Source organism: Ovis canadensis, chromosome 3 (genome assembly GCF_042477335.2).
Source record: "Ovis canadensis isolate MfBH-ARS-UI-01 breed Bighorn chromosome 3, ARS-UI_OviCan_v2, whole genome shotgun sequence".
NCBI lineage: Eukaryota > Metazoa > Chordata > Mammalia > Artiodactyla > Bovidae > Ovis > Ovis canadensis.
In genome coordinates, this window is record NC_091247.1 from 147,270,847 (window position 1) to 147,289,623 (window position 18,777).

At 39.2% G+C, this 18,777-nt stretch overlaps 1 protein-coding gene across 2 annotated transcripts in view; it reads left to right on the forward strand.

The window, feature by feature from the left end:
• Positions 1 to 13,306, forward strand: part of DBX2 (developing brain homeobox 2) — a 33,215-nt gene extending 19,909 nt beyond the window's left edge. For both annotated transcript variants that reach the window (XM_069580949.1, XM_069580950.1), the window contains 2 exons: positions 3,448 to 3,635; positions 10,968 to 13,306. In XM_069580949.1, coding sequence (XP_069437050.1) covers positions 3,448 to 3,635; positions 10,968 to 11,306 — 527 coding nt within the window. In that variant the 3' untranslated portion in view covers positions 11,307 to 13,306. The remainder of the gene's footprint in view (positions 1 to 3,447; positions 3,636 to 10,967) is intronic.
• The last annotated feature ends 5,471 nt before the right edge of the window (positions 13,307 to 18,777 follow it).

Consider the following 18,777-nt stretch of genomic DNA (forward strand, 5'->3'; position numbering starts at 1 on the left):
GGCTTTTCTTCTTCTTGTTTTTAATAAGAATGATTTTATGCCCAGGAATTTTTTTTTCCATTGGCACAAAAGAAGGAAAATGAACTGTCCAAGTAATTTTGTATTTAGTTTCAGCCTGGACAGCCAAAATTATGGTTTATACTAAAAATTTCAATAAGTAGTAAAATCAGTGGCCCTCATCATTATTTCATAATATTGATTTCACTATTTCTAAAAGTTTAGGATCAGATCAACACATCCATAGCAAGAGAAATATCTTTTTGATTCTTTACATGATTTACTTGTTTAAAATTGAGTTAGTTTTTCTTGTTAACCTGTTAGATTTATGATTGACTTGTTGCAATGTGGAAACAATCATTCATCCAGTGCCCTTGTCACATATAATAAATAGTTTAATTAGCTATTTAAGCACAATCCTTACAGTGGGGAAAAATTAAAAGGCAGTGGTAAATTCTCTTCTTCCCCAAAGCAGTGTAAGGAAAATCTTTGATAGTGTATTCATGAGGTTCCTTTCAAAATAGCATACAGCTCAGCTAAAATGAAATGGAAAGTTGTAGAAATTACGCAGAGAATGACTTTAATAAAAAGACTACATGAAAATGTGTAGGTGTCTTAATTATGTAGAATATCTCATTGAATTAATCAAATCATTATTTCTTTGTCTTTGAGTACCCAACTTGAATTTAACCTTTCAAGAATTTTATGCATTAAAAAACAAAGCTTAAATTTGGAGCAGCATTATGAAGATATGAGTGAGGAAATACTATTCTGGAATAAATTGTTTTAGCTTTCTTGGCAGGTGAACTTAGATTCTGCATTTAGAGATAATTTTACTATCTTCCCTTCCTTGTTAAAACCTAAAAGAATACAATATACTCTTGAAATTTGAATTTAGAATTTTGTTGAAAGCAGCAGGAAAGGGACCTTGTTATTATTGTAGGTTGGTCCTAAGAGTGTCACTTTCAAAGGTGGTGATGCTCTGTTGGGCACACACCTTGATAAACTCACCTGTCCTGGCTGTGTTCTGCTCTCAGCTGGAGTGGTCAGTAGGTTTAGGGAACTGAACAAGACCTATGCATGCATGCTAAGTTGGTTTAGTCGTGTCTGACTCTTTATGACCCTACATACTATAGCCCGCCAGGCTCCTCTGTCCATGGGATCCTCTAGGCAAGAGTATTGGAGTGGGTTGCCATGCCCTCCTCCAGAGGATCTTCCCGACCTAGGGATCGAACTTGCATCTCTATGTCCCCTGCATTGGCAGGCAAGTTCTTTACCCCTAGCGCCACTTGGGAAGCCCCAGCAAAACCTATGGAAATCCACAAAGGCTGCCTGAGAGCTTCTTTTATAAGGATTTATCTTTAGAACTCTTAAGATTTTCAGAAGGTTGCAGCATTTTTGTGATAATAGATAAATAGTCTAGTTATTGTGCTGAACATGTAAATGATTGTGTGATGAGTTGAACATAGGTTTTGACTTCTCGATAGTGAAGGGAGAGTACTCTATGGTACTCTCTAAATAACGCTCAGTCAACCAGGAAGGAGGTTTAAAGGAGTCAGAGACACAAAGACAATAGCTTTTCCAAGTTGATGGCTCTATTCAACAGTTCCACAGAGGCAGTGGAAGTATTCAGGTAACATTTCTGGAATGGAGTTTTCTTTCTCCCCAGATGTTCGTAAGTAGCAGTAGTAGCCTACCCTGGGCTAGACAGAGACCTCCACCAGTTTATCCACTGCATGTTTCTCTATTGTTCACCGCCCTGTATCATCTACATACAGCACACCTCCATTTGAAGTGCCTTTCGTAAGGCTCCCTTCACACAGGGATTCCCAGGGGGTGGAGGTGGTACAGGGGGGCTGTCGCAAGATGCTGGGAATCATACCTTTGAAAACTTTGTTATCCTAGGTCATTCTGCCACTGTAATGACTCTTCCCCACCTTCTGACCTCTTTCCATGTCCATCTGTAACTTTGACAATCTTCAGGATAGTTTTAAAGAGTGTTGGTTGGCCTCACTCTGCTTGCACGTGTGGTCTCAGTTGCAGAAGTTGTCTTTTCAGAGCCTCAGTTTTTTTTCCTATGGATATGAAGATGCTAATATCTTCCTCTTTGGATTATGGTAAAGATTTCATGACACACTGCTTATTGTTGGTTGTCTGGTTTCCTCGGCAGTTAGCCCAGTGAGTCAGATACCCAGTGTATTAGTGTCTTCTTGCTGCTGTAACAATTCCCACAAACCTACATCTTAAACAACACAAACTTACTGTCTTACAGTCACAGAGGTCAGAAGCCTGAAATGGGTCTCACTGGATTAAAATCCGGGTGTCGGCTGGACTGCATTTCTTCCGGAGGCTCTAGGGGAGAATTTGTTTCCTTGCCTTTCCAGTGACTACCTGCATTTCTTGGCTTATGGCCCCTTCTTCCAATATTCAAAGGAAGAAGTGTGACATCTTCAAAACTCTCACTGTGACTTCCTTTTTTCTCTCCCTCTTCCACTTACATTGGACCTACCGTGATTCTCCAAGATACTCTCCCAATTTCAAGGTCAGCTGACTAGCAACCATAATTCCATTTGCAACCTTAATTTCCCCTTGACATTCAATGTAGCATATTCATGTGCTCTGAGGATTAGCACATGGGCATCTTTGGGAAAGACATAATTCAGCCTACTACTACTAGAAAACTGATTGAATGGTGAATGATGAATGAAACTCACAGAGGCTGGGAACCAGTGTTGTGCCAGCCAAAAAAAGGCAGAAAAAGTATTGTCTCTGCCCTGAAGGAGTTGATAATCAACTGAACTGAGAGGGTAGGAGGTGATTGGAGGTCTTCCAAACCTTCCTTCTCATATTAAACATCTCCGACTCTTGCATGCTTTCCCTGACATCCCAGATTAAGGTTAGACCCATTGTTTTGTGTTCCTAAGGCACCCTCCTTAGAAATACTTCATCACACTTGTGATGCTAGCTCAATAAATGCCTCCCCCTTGATATTATAGGTAATGAGTATGATAAAACATATGTCTTACTTCTCATTGTGTAGTATTGAGCAGAGCGCCTGGCATATGGTAAGTGCTCGACAATTTGAGACAATAAATGAATGAAGAAATAAATGAAGAATTAGAGAAAATTAAGTATTTAAACCATCTATCACTTTTCTACATTGGAGCTTTGTAAGCTGGGACCATGGACTGACATGGCATGCAAAATTGGGAAGGCAGGCATCTATCTGTATGTTGGTTTTTTCCCCCCAGTGGGGAGCAAAGAGCTTTTATCAGATTCGCAATGGAGTCCATGACCAAAAAGAGGTTAAGAAGCACTCTACATGTGCAGAGTTCGGAGATGAGATAATTTGGCCATGGCAAAGAGGTGGAGGATACGGTTCTGGGGAATATGAGTGGAATTCTCCTCCCAAAGCTAATGGGGCTTTTTGTATTATTTTTTCCCCTCTAGGAGAAGAGAGTGTACTGCCTCTTCTGACCCAAGAATCTACTTCCAAAGCTCGGAGGGGCATTTTAAGAAGAGCTGTCTTTTCTGAGGACCAGAGAAAGGCTCTGGAGAAAATGTTTCAGAAGCAGAAATATATCAGCAAAACAGACCGAAAGAAACTTGCCATCAACTTGGGACTAAAAGAATCACAGGTACTGATGAGCAGGAAGATGTGTGATCAGCACACAGCTCCTGATTTCTGAAGGAATCCAGTGAAATCCATTCATTTGGCAACTGTTCCTTGTACTAAGCATAATACTGGACCCCGAAGCATTATTGAAATGATTCTCATAATTTTTTAGTGAGTGGAAATATGTGCAACAATTCCTGTTTGGAGATTGGTCCATTTGCTAAGAAGTCTAGGTTTTTGCCTGATTAATTCTTCCCAAATGAAAAGAAAAGCAAAGGCTGTGGCATTTACATCATTACATTGTTTGCTCTGTTTTCAGAGAAACTGGCTGCATAATTGCCTACAAAAGCAGGAACCAATTTTCCTGTCTTTTTCTTCATTTCCAATCCAACAGTCAAGGCATAAATGAATGACTCATTAGTACCTCTTAATAGATGTCATTATTTTGCACTGTGGGTTTATATCAAGTACAGTTAAGTAATTTCACGTTTGCAACCTTTACAAACCTTTCTTGTACAATGATGTTTCATATAATTTTGAAAGAGACTTCCTGGCCTTTGGGGAAGTGCAGCATACTCCATTTAAAGATTGGCCTACTTATAAATAATTAACAGTATAAGGCACTGGCATTTTCCTATTTAATCCTTGTTATGAAATATCCCCATTTTCTAGATGAGGAAATGTAGAGAAGTAAATAGAGATCCAATGTCACAGAGTGAAACTGCTTTGGAGCTGGGCTCCCCACCCCAGGCAACCTGATTCTGGAATTTGCATTCTCTTTAACCTGGAACTACCATGTACATTTGTGCAGACTGTTCACTGCACAGGGGCATTTGGCTCTTGGGGATGGCAGCAGCTGAAATGCGGCAGGTACTCTGTTTGTCTAACTGGCTTTCCTGGTGCAGGGCTCCATCTACCTGAATTTTTTGAATCAGCATAAAAGCTTTAAAGGGCTAGCAGAGGCTCTGTGTTAACTGCTATGTTCTTCTGTACTTCCCCTCAATACAAATGACCTAGTTTCTAACTTTAGATGTTATTAAACTAGTTATTTTTGGATGAAACCTTTCTTAACCTTGCTTCCTTTCCCCAGGGAAGTAATCTGCCCCCCTGACCCCTGACTTTTTGTAGTCATAGAAAGCAGTACAAGGTGTGGTTGAGGCTAGTGGGCCTAGATCAGCCAGGATGTGTTTTCCTCACGTGTTTTACTGGTGAGCCCATACCCTTAATTGACTGCTCTGTGCCTCAGTTTCTCACTTTTATGTAAGACTCAGAGCTTCCCGGGTGGCTCTCATGGTAAATAATCTGCAATGCAGGAGACACAGGTTCAATCCCTGGGTCGGGAAGATCCCCTGGAGAAGGAAATGGCTATCCACTCCACAGTTTTTGCCTGGGAATCCCATGGACAGAGGAGCCTGGTGGGCTACAGTCCATGGAGTTGCAAAGAGTCGGACATGACTGAGCAATTAACACACTCTGTGCTAGGTAAGAGGGAATATTGATAAGTACTGATTCAGGTAACACTCCTTGGACCCCAGGAATGTTTACATCCAACTGAGAAGTCAAAACAGAAGCTTACAAGCAATTATATAAGAATATAAAACAATAATATAGGAAACAGCACCTGGCAGGTTAGTTATACTGCCATATGGGAGCTGGATCAGTAGTTCTTCTAGAACTTATATATCTCTCTGGAGCCTTACACTAATTCCCGCCTCTGGAGGGGATGGTCATATGACTGGTCCATATATCCTTGGGGAGTCTAGTGATGGGAATTTTCTGGTCCTCAGAGGAATTGTTGGGTCTGAGAAAGGGCCACATGAGGGCTCAGTAGGCCTGGCCTGCATTGCATTGGCCTGGATAAGTGTGTAGTTTTGTAAGTTTGGGGGCCTCTGGTTGAATTGAAACTTGAGACAGGTGTTGTTTAGTTGCCAAGCCACATAAGACTCTTTTTCAATCCCATGGATTATAGCCCACCAGGCTCCTCTGTCCATGGGATTTCCCAGGCAAGAATACTGGAGTGAGTTTACATTCCCTTCTCCAGGGGATCTTCCCCACACAGGGGTTGAACCTGTGTCTCTTGCAAATGTATTGGCAGGCGGATTCTTAGGTGTTAAAGAGTAAAAATGGCTAGGATTAATCTGACAGTGCCCTGAGAAAGTGAAAATCCATAATAGTATATCGTATCTTCTTTAAAATGAACTATTGAAAAAGGATTGCATCAAGCCTATTCAATAATATTTATGAGGAGTTGACTGTAGTATTTCCACTCTGAGAAAACAAACTGTTCCATATTTTCATGTTATCTCTCAGTTCTTACCCATAGGCACATAGCTGTACATAGTTGATTGTTTTGGTTTTAAAATTCAAATGCCTCAGGAAAGAATGTTTTTTATCTCATTGAATTTGGTGAACAGCTCAGAAGTAGGTTAACATTTTCTTATTTCATATATTGTCGTTGTTGTTTAGTCACTAAATTGTGTCCGACTCTTTATGATGCCACGGACTCCAGCATGTTAGGCTCCTCTGTTCTCCACTACCTCCTGGAGTTTGCTCAAATTCAGGTCCATGAGTCAATGATGCTATCTGACTTTCTCATCCTCTGTCATCCCCTTCTCCTCCTGCCCTCAATCTTTCCCAGCATCAGGGTCTTTTCCAGTGAGTTGGCTCTTTGTATCAGATGGCCAAAGTATTGGAGCTTCAGCTTCAGCATCAGTCCTTTCAATGAATATTCAGGGTTGATTTCCTTTAGGATTGACTGATGTGATCTTCTTGCTGTTCAAGAGACTCTCAAGAGTCTTCTCCAGCACCACAATTCAAAAACATCAATTGTTCGGCCGTCAGCCTTCTTTATGGTCCAACTCTCACATCTGTACATGACTACTGGAAAAACCAAAGCTTTAACTATACAAACCTTTGATGACAAAGTGATATCTCTGTTTTTTAATACACTGTCTAGATTTGTCATTGCTTTCCTTCCAAGGAGCAAGCATCTTTAATTTCACGGCTTCAGTCACTGTCCTCAGTGATTTCGGAATCCAAGAAAATAAAATCTGTCACTGCTCCCACTTTCTCCCCTTCTATGTGCCATGAAGTGATGGGACTGGATGCCATGATCTTAGTTTTCTGAATGTTGAGTTTTAAGGCAGTTTTTTTTTTTCACTTTTCTCTTTCACCCCCATAAAGAGTCTCTTTAGTTCTTCTTTGCTTTCTGCTATTAGAGCGGTATCATTTCCATATCTGAGGTTGTTGATATTTCTCCTGGGAATCTTGATTCCAGCTTGTGATTCACCCAGCCCAGCATTTCTCATGATGTACTCTGCATGCATAAAAGTTAAATAGACACAGTGACAATATATAGCCTTATCATACTCCTTTCCCAAATAGGCTTATATATTTGTCATATATGCATGAACACATAAAAAATACACGCTAAGTCACTTTAGGTGTGTCCTACTCTTTGTGACCCTTTTTGCTGTAGCCTGCCAGGCTCCTCTGTCCATGGTGTTCTCCAGGCAAGAATACTGGAGTGGGTTGCCATTCCTTCCTCCAGGGAATCTTCCTGACCTATGGATTGAACCAGAGTCTCTTACATCTCTTGGATTGGCAAGTGTGTTCTTTACCACTAGTGCCACTTGAGAAGCCCTATTAAAAAAAAAGATAGACTCTTGCGTAATGATTACCACATCCCCTGACATTTGATGTCATTTACATATAATAAAATAGCTACTTCTGTTATTTCTGTTTTACAGATGGAAGAAGCTGTGACCTAGAAGCACATATATGTATTTTTAGGTAAAAATGGGATCACACTCTGCACATATTTTGATGTTTTCCAAAGGACAATACGAACCACCTGTGTAACCAGCACGCAGCTCAGGCAGTAGAACTTTACCATGGGGCCAGGTGCCCCCTGCACACCCGCTCACAGGCGCTACCTGCTCCTTCCTGACTGAACTGTGTGGATTAGTTTGCTCATTTTTGTGCTTTGTATAAATAATATCACTCAGTTCCTATTCTTTGGTGTATGGCTTCTTTCACTGGCCATACATTGTGAGATTCATCCATGTGGCTGTGTTGTAGCAGTAGCTCATTTACAGTTATTACTGCTTAGTATTACAGGGTACACCATGGTTTATCCATTCAATGGTGGCCATTGGGATTGTTCCCATTTTTTGGCTATTGTGAAAATGCTATTGACAATGACTATTGTTTTACACTTTGCTTCCCCCCTGCCCCCATTCAAATGTCATGAGATAGATATCCTTGCATATCTTCATACATATTTACTTCATTTTTCTTTGGTGTCTTAGAACTGACCATTACATGGACATACTGTAATTCACTTAGCCATCTTCAGCTTTAAGTTACTTCCTAGTTTTTACTATTACATATCTTTATGCACTTTAAAAATATTAAAAGTAAGATAGGAAACTAGGAGTGGGACTTATAGGTTAAAGTTTATGTACATTTTAAATTGTGATCAATTAAAAAATTCCTTTCCAAATATAATATTGTATCAAGATATTGAATTGTGTCAGATTTCACTCCTACTAATGAACAGTCCCCCTTTTTTAAATAGTCCCATTATTAAATTTTTGAAAATGTTGCCACCTTCATTGGCAGCTTGTATTTGTTATTTTTTTCCTAGTTATCAGAACTTGGGAATCTTTTAATCATTTTACTGGTTATTTTCATCTGAATTTAGACTTTTCATGGCTATACCATTTCATTTCTATCATATTGTCTTTTTGTTGATGGATATGCAGCAATTATTTTGTCTGTTAATCAAAATATTTGAAATATTATGGTTAGTAACATTTTCTTGTTAACAGCTGTCACAGAAATCCCTTCCAAGTTTGTGGCTTTTCTTTTTTTGTGGTAAAATACAAATAACATAAAATTTACCATTTTGACCTTTTGGAAGTGTACAGTTCAGTGGCATGAAGTACATTCACATTGTTAGGCAGCCATCATCACCATCCATTCCAGAACTTTTTTCATTGCTCAAAACTGAAGGTTTGCACTCATTAAGCAGTATTCTGTGTTTCTCCCTACCCCAAGCACCTGGCAACCACCATTCTATTTTCTGCCTCTATGAATTTGATTACTCTAGGTACTTCATATAAGTGGAATCATACTGTATTTGTCCTTTTGTTATTGGCATATTTCACTGGATATAATGTCTTCAAGTTCCATCTGTATTGTAGCATGTGTTAGAACTTTCTTCCTTGTTGGGGCTGATGATATTCAGTTGTATATATAGACCACATTTCATTTATTCATTCCTCCATCAATGGTCATTTGAGTTGCTTCCACCTTTTGGCTAGTATAAGTATTGCTGCTGTGAACACTGTGTGTGCAAATACCTCTTTGAGTCCCTACTTTTAATTCTTCTGGGTAATTTGTGGCTTTTTCATATGTTTATGGTCATCTTTATTTGTCCAAAAGTTTCTCCTTTTTATATAGTCAAATCTAGCTTTCCTTTTGTAGCCTTACTGTTTTGTGTCATGCTTAAGAAAACATTCATCTCCCTAAGACTGTAATGATCATCTCTTATATTATCTTCTAGAACTTTTATAGTTTTGTGCTTATGTTTAGCTGTTTTATCTATCTGAGATTTTTATTGAGAGGTAGAACTTTTATGCATGTATGTGTACTACGTTGCTTCGGTCATGTCCTGACTCTTTGTGACCCTATGGACTGTAGCTCACCAGGCTCCTCTGTCCATGGGATTCCGCAGGCAAGATTAGTTTAATGGGTTGCCATGCCCTGCTCCAGGGATCTCTGACCCAGGGATCGAACCCAGGTCTCTTGCATTGCAGGCAGATTCTTTACCACTGAGCCACTGGGGAAGCCCAGAACTTTTATGATTTTCCCCAAGCATGTACATTTGTCCCAGTATCACTTATGGTGCACTTGTCCCAATAATACTTATGAAAAAACTTCTTTTATGATTTTCTTCAAATTGAGATATTACTCAAAAATTTTCTAGACAGAAAAGCTAACAGGAGAAGAAAATAATTGATGTGATGAAAAGGCAAGAATCACTAATGGGAACATATAACTGTCTTAGTAAAAACCCATTAGAAATACTTGGCAGATTTTTCTGGGAGTAAATGCCTACTGCAAATAATAAATGAGTTTATGAACAGAACCAAGTGCTCTGGTAGATACACAGTAGTACTGTTTTCTTATGAAAAACCTTGTAACTGAGACGACTGTGTTTCGGACTCAGCTGCCTGCAATAAGCTTCTTTTTGTAGCTACTTTGGACATTGCCACTCACTTTGAAAGAATGTTTTGCCAATCTGGAAAGACCATCTAAGTTAAAGTTAGAGTTTTACTTCATTGGGAGAAATATTTGGTTTGTACACTTTAATAACTATTTCTTTAGGTAAAAATTTTCCAGTTTTTGTTTTAAAAATAGAAAGCTACTCAGAAGGATGCAGTGTAATGCACAGGAAAGAAATGTGATTGACTTTTCAACCACCAGGAAACCAATTGTGATGTTTTCTGCTCAGTTAATTACATAGTAGGTAAAGAGGAAAGTTAGTAGAAAAGATGGGGGCAGAATGGCTCAGATTAGAAACTACCATCATAAGCACTTTAAGGTTCATTTCAATCAGTTGTAATTTATTGAGCCTAATTCTTTGAAGTTGATAAGCCTTGGGAGTACTCGAACTTGAAAATTATATTAAGCCTGGAATTTATCTAAGCATTATGAAATATATTCTTAATTTAGTCTCCAAAAGTTTCTGATGAAGTTTGAATGTTTATAGGAGCCTCTGCCCTGGAATGGGACTGTCACTGAGTCTAGTCTAAGTACTTCCATTTCACAAGCTGTTTGACCTTGAGCTAATTCATTGCTTTGAGCCTCGGTTTTCTTATGTGAGCAATAAGGACTTGCAGTCACTGTGAGGACCAAATTTTAAAATCTATGTTGAGTGCCTGGCTTGACACCTGGCACCAAAAAAATAAAAATAAAAATAAAAAACCCAAACCACTCAGATGATATTACCAGCTGATAACATTTCCTTTGAATAAATAATTTAGCATAGACTAAATGAGGTTTTAAAATATTGAAGAGAGTTAAACCAGTCTTGAAAGATGTCTGACTTATAGGATGTCACCAACTTAACCACAGTTGTTTTGTTTCATAAGTGTGTATGTGGAGATGTTATGTTAAAGTAATTTCTTAGATATTTCTGGACTGAAAAACTACAAGGACTTTGCTAGGCTGGCTCTCATAATAAGGCATTCTGTGGAATGAACAGTGGGAAAAATTACAGTTTAAAATGCTGAAGTGAAGTAATGTGGAGTTAAGTGAGCATTTTGTTCAATTACTTTATTACTAGGTGAAAATCTGGTTTCAGAACAGAAGAATGAAATGGCGGAATTCCAAAGAAAAGGAAGTACTTTCCAACAGGTGTCTCCAAGAAGTAGTCCTTCAAGAGGACCCCCTCTCGCGATCGGCTCTGGGTTTCCCTTCTCCATGTGCTTCACTCTGGGAAGTCTCCCAGCAGCACTCGAGTCCAGGATGGAGGGAGAATTCGCCTGAACCTTCAGAGAGACTAATCCAGGGGAGTCCAGGGGCAGAGGCACTGCCCCCAGATGCAAAGTCACTGCAAGGTGCCTTGTATTTGTGTTCTGAAGAGGACGCAAGAGACAAGAGTGTACTTACTGGCACAGTGTGAATGGACACAGTCTGCCATGTTAACTTAAAAGAACGCTTGATTAATAACATTAGGGCTTTAAAGCCTGCTAGCTTTGCCTCATCAGTGCCTAATGCCTAATACCTTAGGAGTGAAACATGGACTAATGTTTTAGGAAGCCCTCTCCAGTGTTCTCTTATTCGGGTCCTAGACTCAGATTTAATTTGTAAGTGGAACAGAATCTCCTGGCAATTGCAATGAAGCTAAAAAAAAAAACAAAAACAAAAAAAAAAACCCACACCAAGAATAATAGTTGACTGTTGCTGCTCTGAGTTTGTGCATATATGCTTGTGTCTCTATGTGTGTGTATATATATAAATAGTCATTAAAAATACATTCGTAGAAACTAGTTCCTTTCTATATAGTGCATTGAGCAAATTCACTTCCTTTTATATGAAGAAAAACCAACGATGGACTGAATGTTTTTAATTTTTTTTAAATTATGTGAAATTTGGACTTTAGTGCAAATTTTCGTATCAATAGAACATGTTTTTAAAAATTCTCTATTTTCTAGCTTCTTTCAGTATCCAGCTATAAATGATTTTTAACAACTCAGCTCAGCAGTCCTAATCAAATGTGCCACTGTTAGGTATATGCATTGAAAGTATGTCTTTAAAATTAGTCCAGTAGGCAAACTAGAAGAATTTCTGAATGTGACTGTTAGTATCTTTAATTTTCCAGGCTCTGGACTTCAGGCTGTCAGTGATGGAGGTACCTATTTAACTGCTGTTTATCATATGATCTCTTTTTTGTAATGATGGGCCTTAATCAGGGTTTGCCAAATAAAGTGCCTTTAAGGGCATGTCAGGAAAATAGAGGGCATGGCCGACCTAAAGATCTGTGAGTTTAATAATTGCTGAAATGCTGTGTTGGTTGAACAAACATCTGTGCCAAGAGGTCTGCGACCTCTGGCTAAGACTTCAGTGTCACAGTTCTTAAATGTTCCCAACAGGACTTCAAAACCCAACACTGATGGAATCTGTAGTGGCTTCTATTTGCACTTCTGGTTATAGACTAAATTTTCCACTTAGGTGGTGTACACGATAATATTAGGTTATTTTTATGTATTAACAAATACCGCACAGATGTTTTATGTTTTTTGAATACTGTGAAATAGTATTATTCTAAAATTTCATTTCTGGTAATGATTTGCTTAGTTCAGCTAGAATTTTTTATTCTACGTCCAAGAAAAAATTATGCTTCACTTTGAAGGAAATGAGGCAGAAAAAGGAAATGATGTGACTTTGAAGTTGGTTATTATAATCTGTGGACAAGAAACATTATTAGAAGTTTAGGATGTGGAATTTTATTAGAAAGCTACACAGAGAGAATGACTTCTAATTTGCTTACATTCTTAGCTATTGGCTTTGAGGATTTAGAGTTTTTAGCAAAGGTAATATTTCCAAAGATAACAATTTTGTCAACATGAGGAAATTATTTTGTGTGAATGGAATTTGATTTGTGTATGATAGCTTATGCCTTTATCTTTTGCTTGCAAGTCATCTCAGAAGACTCAATCCTTCTTTGTGGAAAGTGAAGGCAGAGGTCTGCTGTCAACAATTTCAATTTTAAAACCTGTCTTAAAATGAGTTATAGTATGATTTCTTTTATTTATATAATGTTAACCTCATTTACATTTATTGGGTCCTTTCTATGTACTGGAGACTGTGCTAAGCCTTTAGGGTGAATTAACTCATTTAATCCTCATGACAATGACCTAGTGAAGTATAGGGACTATGACTGTTAGGATTCTTGTTACCTAGACAAGGGACCTGGAGCAGTATGGTTAGAGTAATTTACCCAAGGTCATGAGGTTAATAAATGGAATTTGACCCCTGGCAGTCAAGTTTCAACTCTTGAAATTTAACCAACCATTTGGGGTTGTATACCACTGTGAATGTATTCATCTAGTTATGGGATGCATTGTAAGACATACATTTTGAAGACTGAAGTGAAATTTATTAAAGAAATTCAGAAACACACCATACTTTTAAAAAATATTTATTTTTAATTGGAGGATAATTGCTTTACAATATTGTGTTGGGTTTCTGCCATATATGAACATGAATCAGCCATGGTTGTACATATGTCCCCTCCCTCTTAAACCTCCTCCCTACATCTCACCCCTCTAGGACATTTTACTTTTTAGTATCTTACTTGGGGAATGTTTTTCTCTTCAGTATCTTCTCTATTAATTTTGAAATGTTGGGAAAGTAAAGAATCATGAAAGCTTTCAGTTATGAAGCCTCCTCCATAGAGAATAGTCTCATAGGAGAACCTAAGTGTGAAATGAAAGAGTATTTTTCTCTCACTCTTTGCTAGAAATCATAGACAGCTTATCCATGGATAAGCTGTTTCCATAGATAAGTGTTTCTTAAGAATAACTTGAAAATCAAATGAAAGAAACCTACGTCCTGGCCATCCAATTACCCAAGTTTTAGAAGTGGGCCTCTTGGGGCTGAAATGATCTTTCCCCATGGTTTCACCTCGAATTCTGAGACCCAATGGGGCTCTGTCTGTGCGATTGGCCTGATAATCATATATACAGATGCATCTTTTAATTATTTTCTACCTTGGATGTGTTAGGGGCTTCCTTGGTGGCTCAGATGGTAAAGAGTCTGGCTGCAGTGCGGGAGACCTGGGTTCGACTCCTGGGTCAGGAAGATACCCTGCCTAGAAAAGGAAATGGCAACCCACTCCAGTATCCTTCCCTGCCAAATTCCATGGATGGCAGGCTACAGTCCCTGGGGTCACAAAGGGTCAGACACGACTGAGCAACTTCACTTTTGGATGTGTTAAAGGCTTAGGAAAAGAATATCTTGGATGAATATGAACATGAAAGTGTTAGTTGCTCAGTTCTGTCTGACTCTGCAATCTCCTGGGCTAAGCCCACAAGGTCCCTCTGTCCATGGAATTCTCCAGGCAAGAATACTGGAGTGGGTCGTCATTACCTTCTCCAGGAGATCTTCCCAACCCAGGGATGCAACCCGGGTCTCCTGCATTGTGGGCAGATTCTTCACAGTCTAAGCCACCAGGGAAGCCCCTTGGATGAATATATTAGGGATATTTAGGAAACATGCACAAACAATACAACTGGTCCACAGGCATATGCTTATTGTGCCTTGACTTTGCCTTCATTTACCCAAATTCTTAGAGAGGAGTGCTGAGCTTCTTAGTCTAATTGACAAGGGTCTCCTTTCTCTTTTAACTTGTGCTTAACCAATGTTCCCTCCACCTACAGTGTTCTTACGCATGTATTGGGCTGGCCAAAAAGTTTGAGTCTTTCTGTAACCTCTTATAGAAAAACCCAATGAACATTTTGTCAAACCCAATATTTTCCTCTGCTTTCAGAATTCAGACTACTTTTCTCCACATGATCACATATGAGTATTTTTTCTATTTGCCTTCCAGACAAACACTATTCTATAAAATACCAGGAAAATAGAAGCCTGAAGGCAAGAGTATTTAAAAAATTTTAAAAACATGCCAAATTACCTTAAGCGGAAAAGAAGAAAAAATTGTAAACACCATCCTTCAGCTTTTATGAAGAAAAATATAAAGCTAACTATAAAGAGTTGAAAGTATACAGATTAGGAATGGTCATGGGATCTGGAGATAGTGAAAGCCGTGATCACTATATTTAAAAGACAATTCTGTTTTCTTAGTGCTAAAGTGGTTTGAATGGGTAACCTGGTTATTTAGGCCAGTGGTTCAGTCTTTATTTATTTATTTATTTTTTCATGTTTTTTTGTTTTTAATTTTTATTTTTACTTTATTTTACTTTACAATACTGTATTGGTTTTGCCATACATTGACATAAATCCACCACGGGTGTACATGCATTCCCAAACATGAACCCCCCTCCTACCTCCCTCCCCATAACATCTCTCTGGGTCATCACCATGCACCAGCCCCAAGCATGCTGTATCCTGCGTCAGACATAGACTGGCAATTCGATTCTTACATGATAGTATACATGTTACAATGCCATTCTCCCAAATCATCCCACCCTCTCCCTCTCCCTCTGAGTCCAAAAGTCCATTATACACATCTGTGTCTTTTTTGCTGTCTTGCATACAGGGTTGTCATTGCCATCTTTCTAAATTCCATATATATGTGTTAGTATAGTATATTGGTGTTTTTCTTTCTGGCTTACTTCGCTCTGTATAATTGGCTCCAGTTTCATCCATCTCATCAGAACTGATTCAAATGTATTCTTTTTTAACGGCTGAGTAATACTCCATTGTGTATATGTACCACAGCTTTCTTATCCATTCATCTGCTGGTGGACATCTAGGTTGTTTCCATGTCCTGGCTGTTATAAACAGTGCTGCGATGAACATTGGGGTATAAGATTCCTTAAAAAATTGCAAATAGAACTACCTTATGACCCAGCAAACCCACTGCTGGGCATACACACCGAGGAAACCAGAATTGAAAGAGACACATGGTTCAGTCTTTAAAAATCCATACCTGTGAATGCCATACCTCCCAACCTGTTTTCTATATGCGCTCAGATTGGAATACACTTCATACATGCTCTTCAAAAGCACCCACACCTCCCACTCCATCTGCTGAAAATCATACATATACTTAGTTCACGTTTCAAATATAAGATCCTAAAAGTATGTAAACCACACATGTCATTTCTGGCCCCCTGTATTCCCCATTCTGATGCATCTTTTGCAAAGGTACATACTCCCCAGCTTGCTCTGTGACCCATTCCTTGACGAACAGTGATTTTATCAAATTCTGCTGATCTTTAATAAAAAGTTCCTTAGACACTGCTTCTGCACTCCTTTGAAATCCACAAAAATATTTTTTTTTTCTGGATCTTATACTTCTTAGGTATTATGTATGAGGCACTGCCTTCCGCTGTATGTAAATAAATATGAAGGAGCTCATGGTCCTTGCCCTCAAGGAAACTTTAGATCTAGTCTTCTTGCCAAACATTTTTTTAAATCTTCCATGTTACCAGTGACTGGATCCAGTAGTTTTGGGGTAAAAAATAGTGTCTTCCAAAACCCTATCTATCTATTTGCAGGAGTAGTGGCAGTTTTGTTATTCACTTGCTCAGTTGTGTCCAACTCTTTGCTACTCTGTGGACTGCAGCACATCAGGATTTCCTGTCATTCACTGTCTCCTTGAGTTTGCTCAAACTCATGTCCATTGAGTCAGTGATGCCATGGAACCATCTCATCCTCTGCCGCCCCCTTCTCCTCCTGCCTTCAATCTTTCCCAGCATAAGGGTCTTTTCCAATGAGTCAGTTCTTCGCATCAGGTGGCCAAAGTATTGGAGTTTCAGCATTGGCATCAGATCTTCCAATGAATATTCTGGGTTGATTTCCTTTAGGATCGACTGGTTTAATCTCCTTGCTGTTTAAGGGACTCTCAAGAGTCTTCTCCAATACCACAGTTCAAAAGCATCAATTCTTTGGCCCTCGGCCTTCTTTATGGTCCACCTCTCACATTCATACATGACTACTATAAAAACCATAGCTTTGATTATATGGACTTTGGTCAGCAAAGTGATATTTCTACTTTTTAACATGCTGTCTAGGTTTGTCATAGCTTTGCATCCAAGAAGCAAACATTTTTTAATTTCATGGCTGCAGTCACTGTTTGCAGTGATTTTTCAGCCCAAGAAAATAAAATCTGTCGTTACTTCCACTTTTTCCCTTTCTATTTGCCATTGAATGATGGAACCAGATGCCATGATCTTGGGTGTTTTAATGTGGAGTTCCAAGCCACCTTCTTCACTCTCCTCTTTCACCCTCATCAAGAGGCTCTTGAGTCTCTCTTTGCTTTCTGCCATTAGAGTGGTATCATTTCCATATCTGAGGTTGTTGCTATTTCTCCTGGCAATCTTGATTCCAGCTTGTGATTCATCCAACCCAGCATTTAGATGATGTTCTCTGTATGTAAGTTAAATAAGCAAAGTGACAGTATAGAGCCTTGTCATACTCCTTCCTCAATTTGGAACCAGTCAGCTGCTCCATGTCTGGTTTTAACTGTTACTTCTTTACCTGCATACAGGTTTCTCAGGAGACAGGTAAGGTGGTCTGGTACTGCCACCTCTTGAAGAATTTTCCATACTTTGTTGTGATCCATACAGCCAAAGGCTTTTAGCATAGTCAGTGAAGCAGATGTTTATCTGGAATTCCCTTGCTTTCTCTATGATCCAACAAATGTTGGCAATTTGATCTCTGGTTCCTCTGCCTTTTCTAAATTCAGTTCATACATGTGCAAGTTCTTGGTTCATGTACTGCTGAAGCCTAGTTTGAAGGATTTTGAGAATAACCTTGCTACCATGTGAAATGAATGCAATTGTACAGTAGACTGGACATTCTTTGGCATTGCCCTTGTTTGGCATTAGAATGAAAATTGATCTTTTCCAGTCCTGTGGCCACTGCTGAAAAGTGAAAGTGAAAGTTAAGTCGCTCAGTCATGTCTGACTCTTTGCGACACCATGGACTGTAGCCCACCAGGCCCCTCTGTCCATGGGATTCTCCAAGCAAGAATACTGGACTGGGTTGCCATTTCCTTCTCCAGGGGATATTCCTGACCCAGGGATCGAACCCAGGTCTCCCACACTGGAGGCAGACGCTTTAAACTCTTAGCTACCAGGGAAGGCCACTGCTGAATTTTCCAAATAAATATGCTGACATATTGAGTGCAACACTTCAATAGCATCATCTTTTATGATTTTAAGTGGCTCAGCTGGAATTCTGTCACCTCCACTAGCTTTGTTTGTAGTAATGTTTCCTAAGACTCGCTTGACTTCACACTCCAGTATGTCTGGTTCTAGGTGAGTGACCATACCATCGTGGTTTTCCTGGTTACTAAAACCTTTCTTGTGTAGTTCTTCTGTGTATTCTTGCCATCTCTTCTTAATCTCTTCTGCTTCTGGTAGGTCCTTACCATTTCCTTTCTTTATTGTGCCTAACCTTGCATGAACTATTCCCTTCATATGTCCAGTTTTCTTGAAGAGATCCTAGTTTTTCTCAGTCTATTGTTTTCCTCTATTTCTTGGCATAGTTCATTTGAGAAAGCTGTCTTATCTCTTCTTGCTGTTCTCTGAAACTCTGTATTCAGTTGGGTATATCTTTTCCTTTCACTTCTCTTCTTTCCCAGCTATTTGTAAAGCCTCCTCAGAGAACCACGTTGCCTTCCTGTATTTCTTTTCTTGGGGATGGATTTGGTCACTGCCTTCTGTAAAACTGAACAAACCTCCATCCATAAATCAAAGGTCTGGTAGACAGAGTGCCTGAAGAGCTATGGACGGAGGTTTGTTAAATTGTACAGGAGGCAGTGACCAACACCATTCCCAAGAAAAGAAGTACAGGAAAACAAAGTGGTTCACTGAGAAGGCTTTACAAAGCTGAGAAAGAAATTTTCCCTGGTAGCTTAGCTGGTAAAGAATTTGCCTGCAATGCAGGAGACGCTGGTTCAA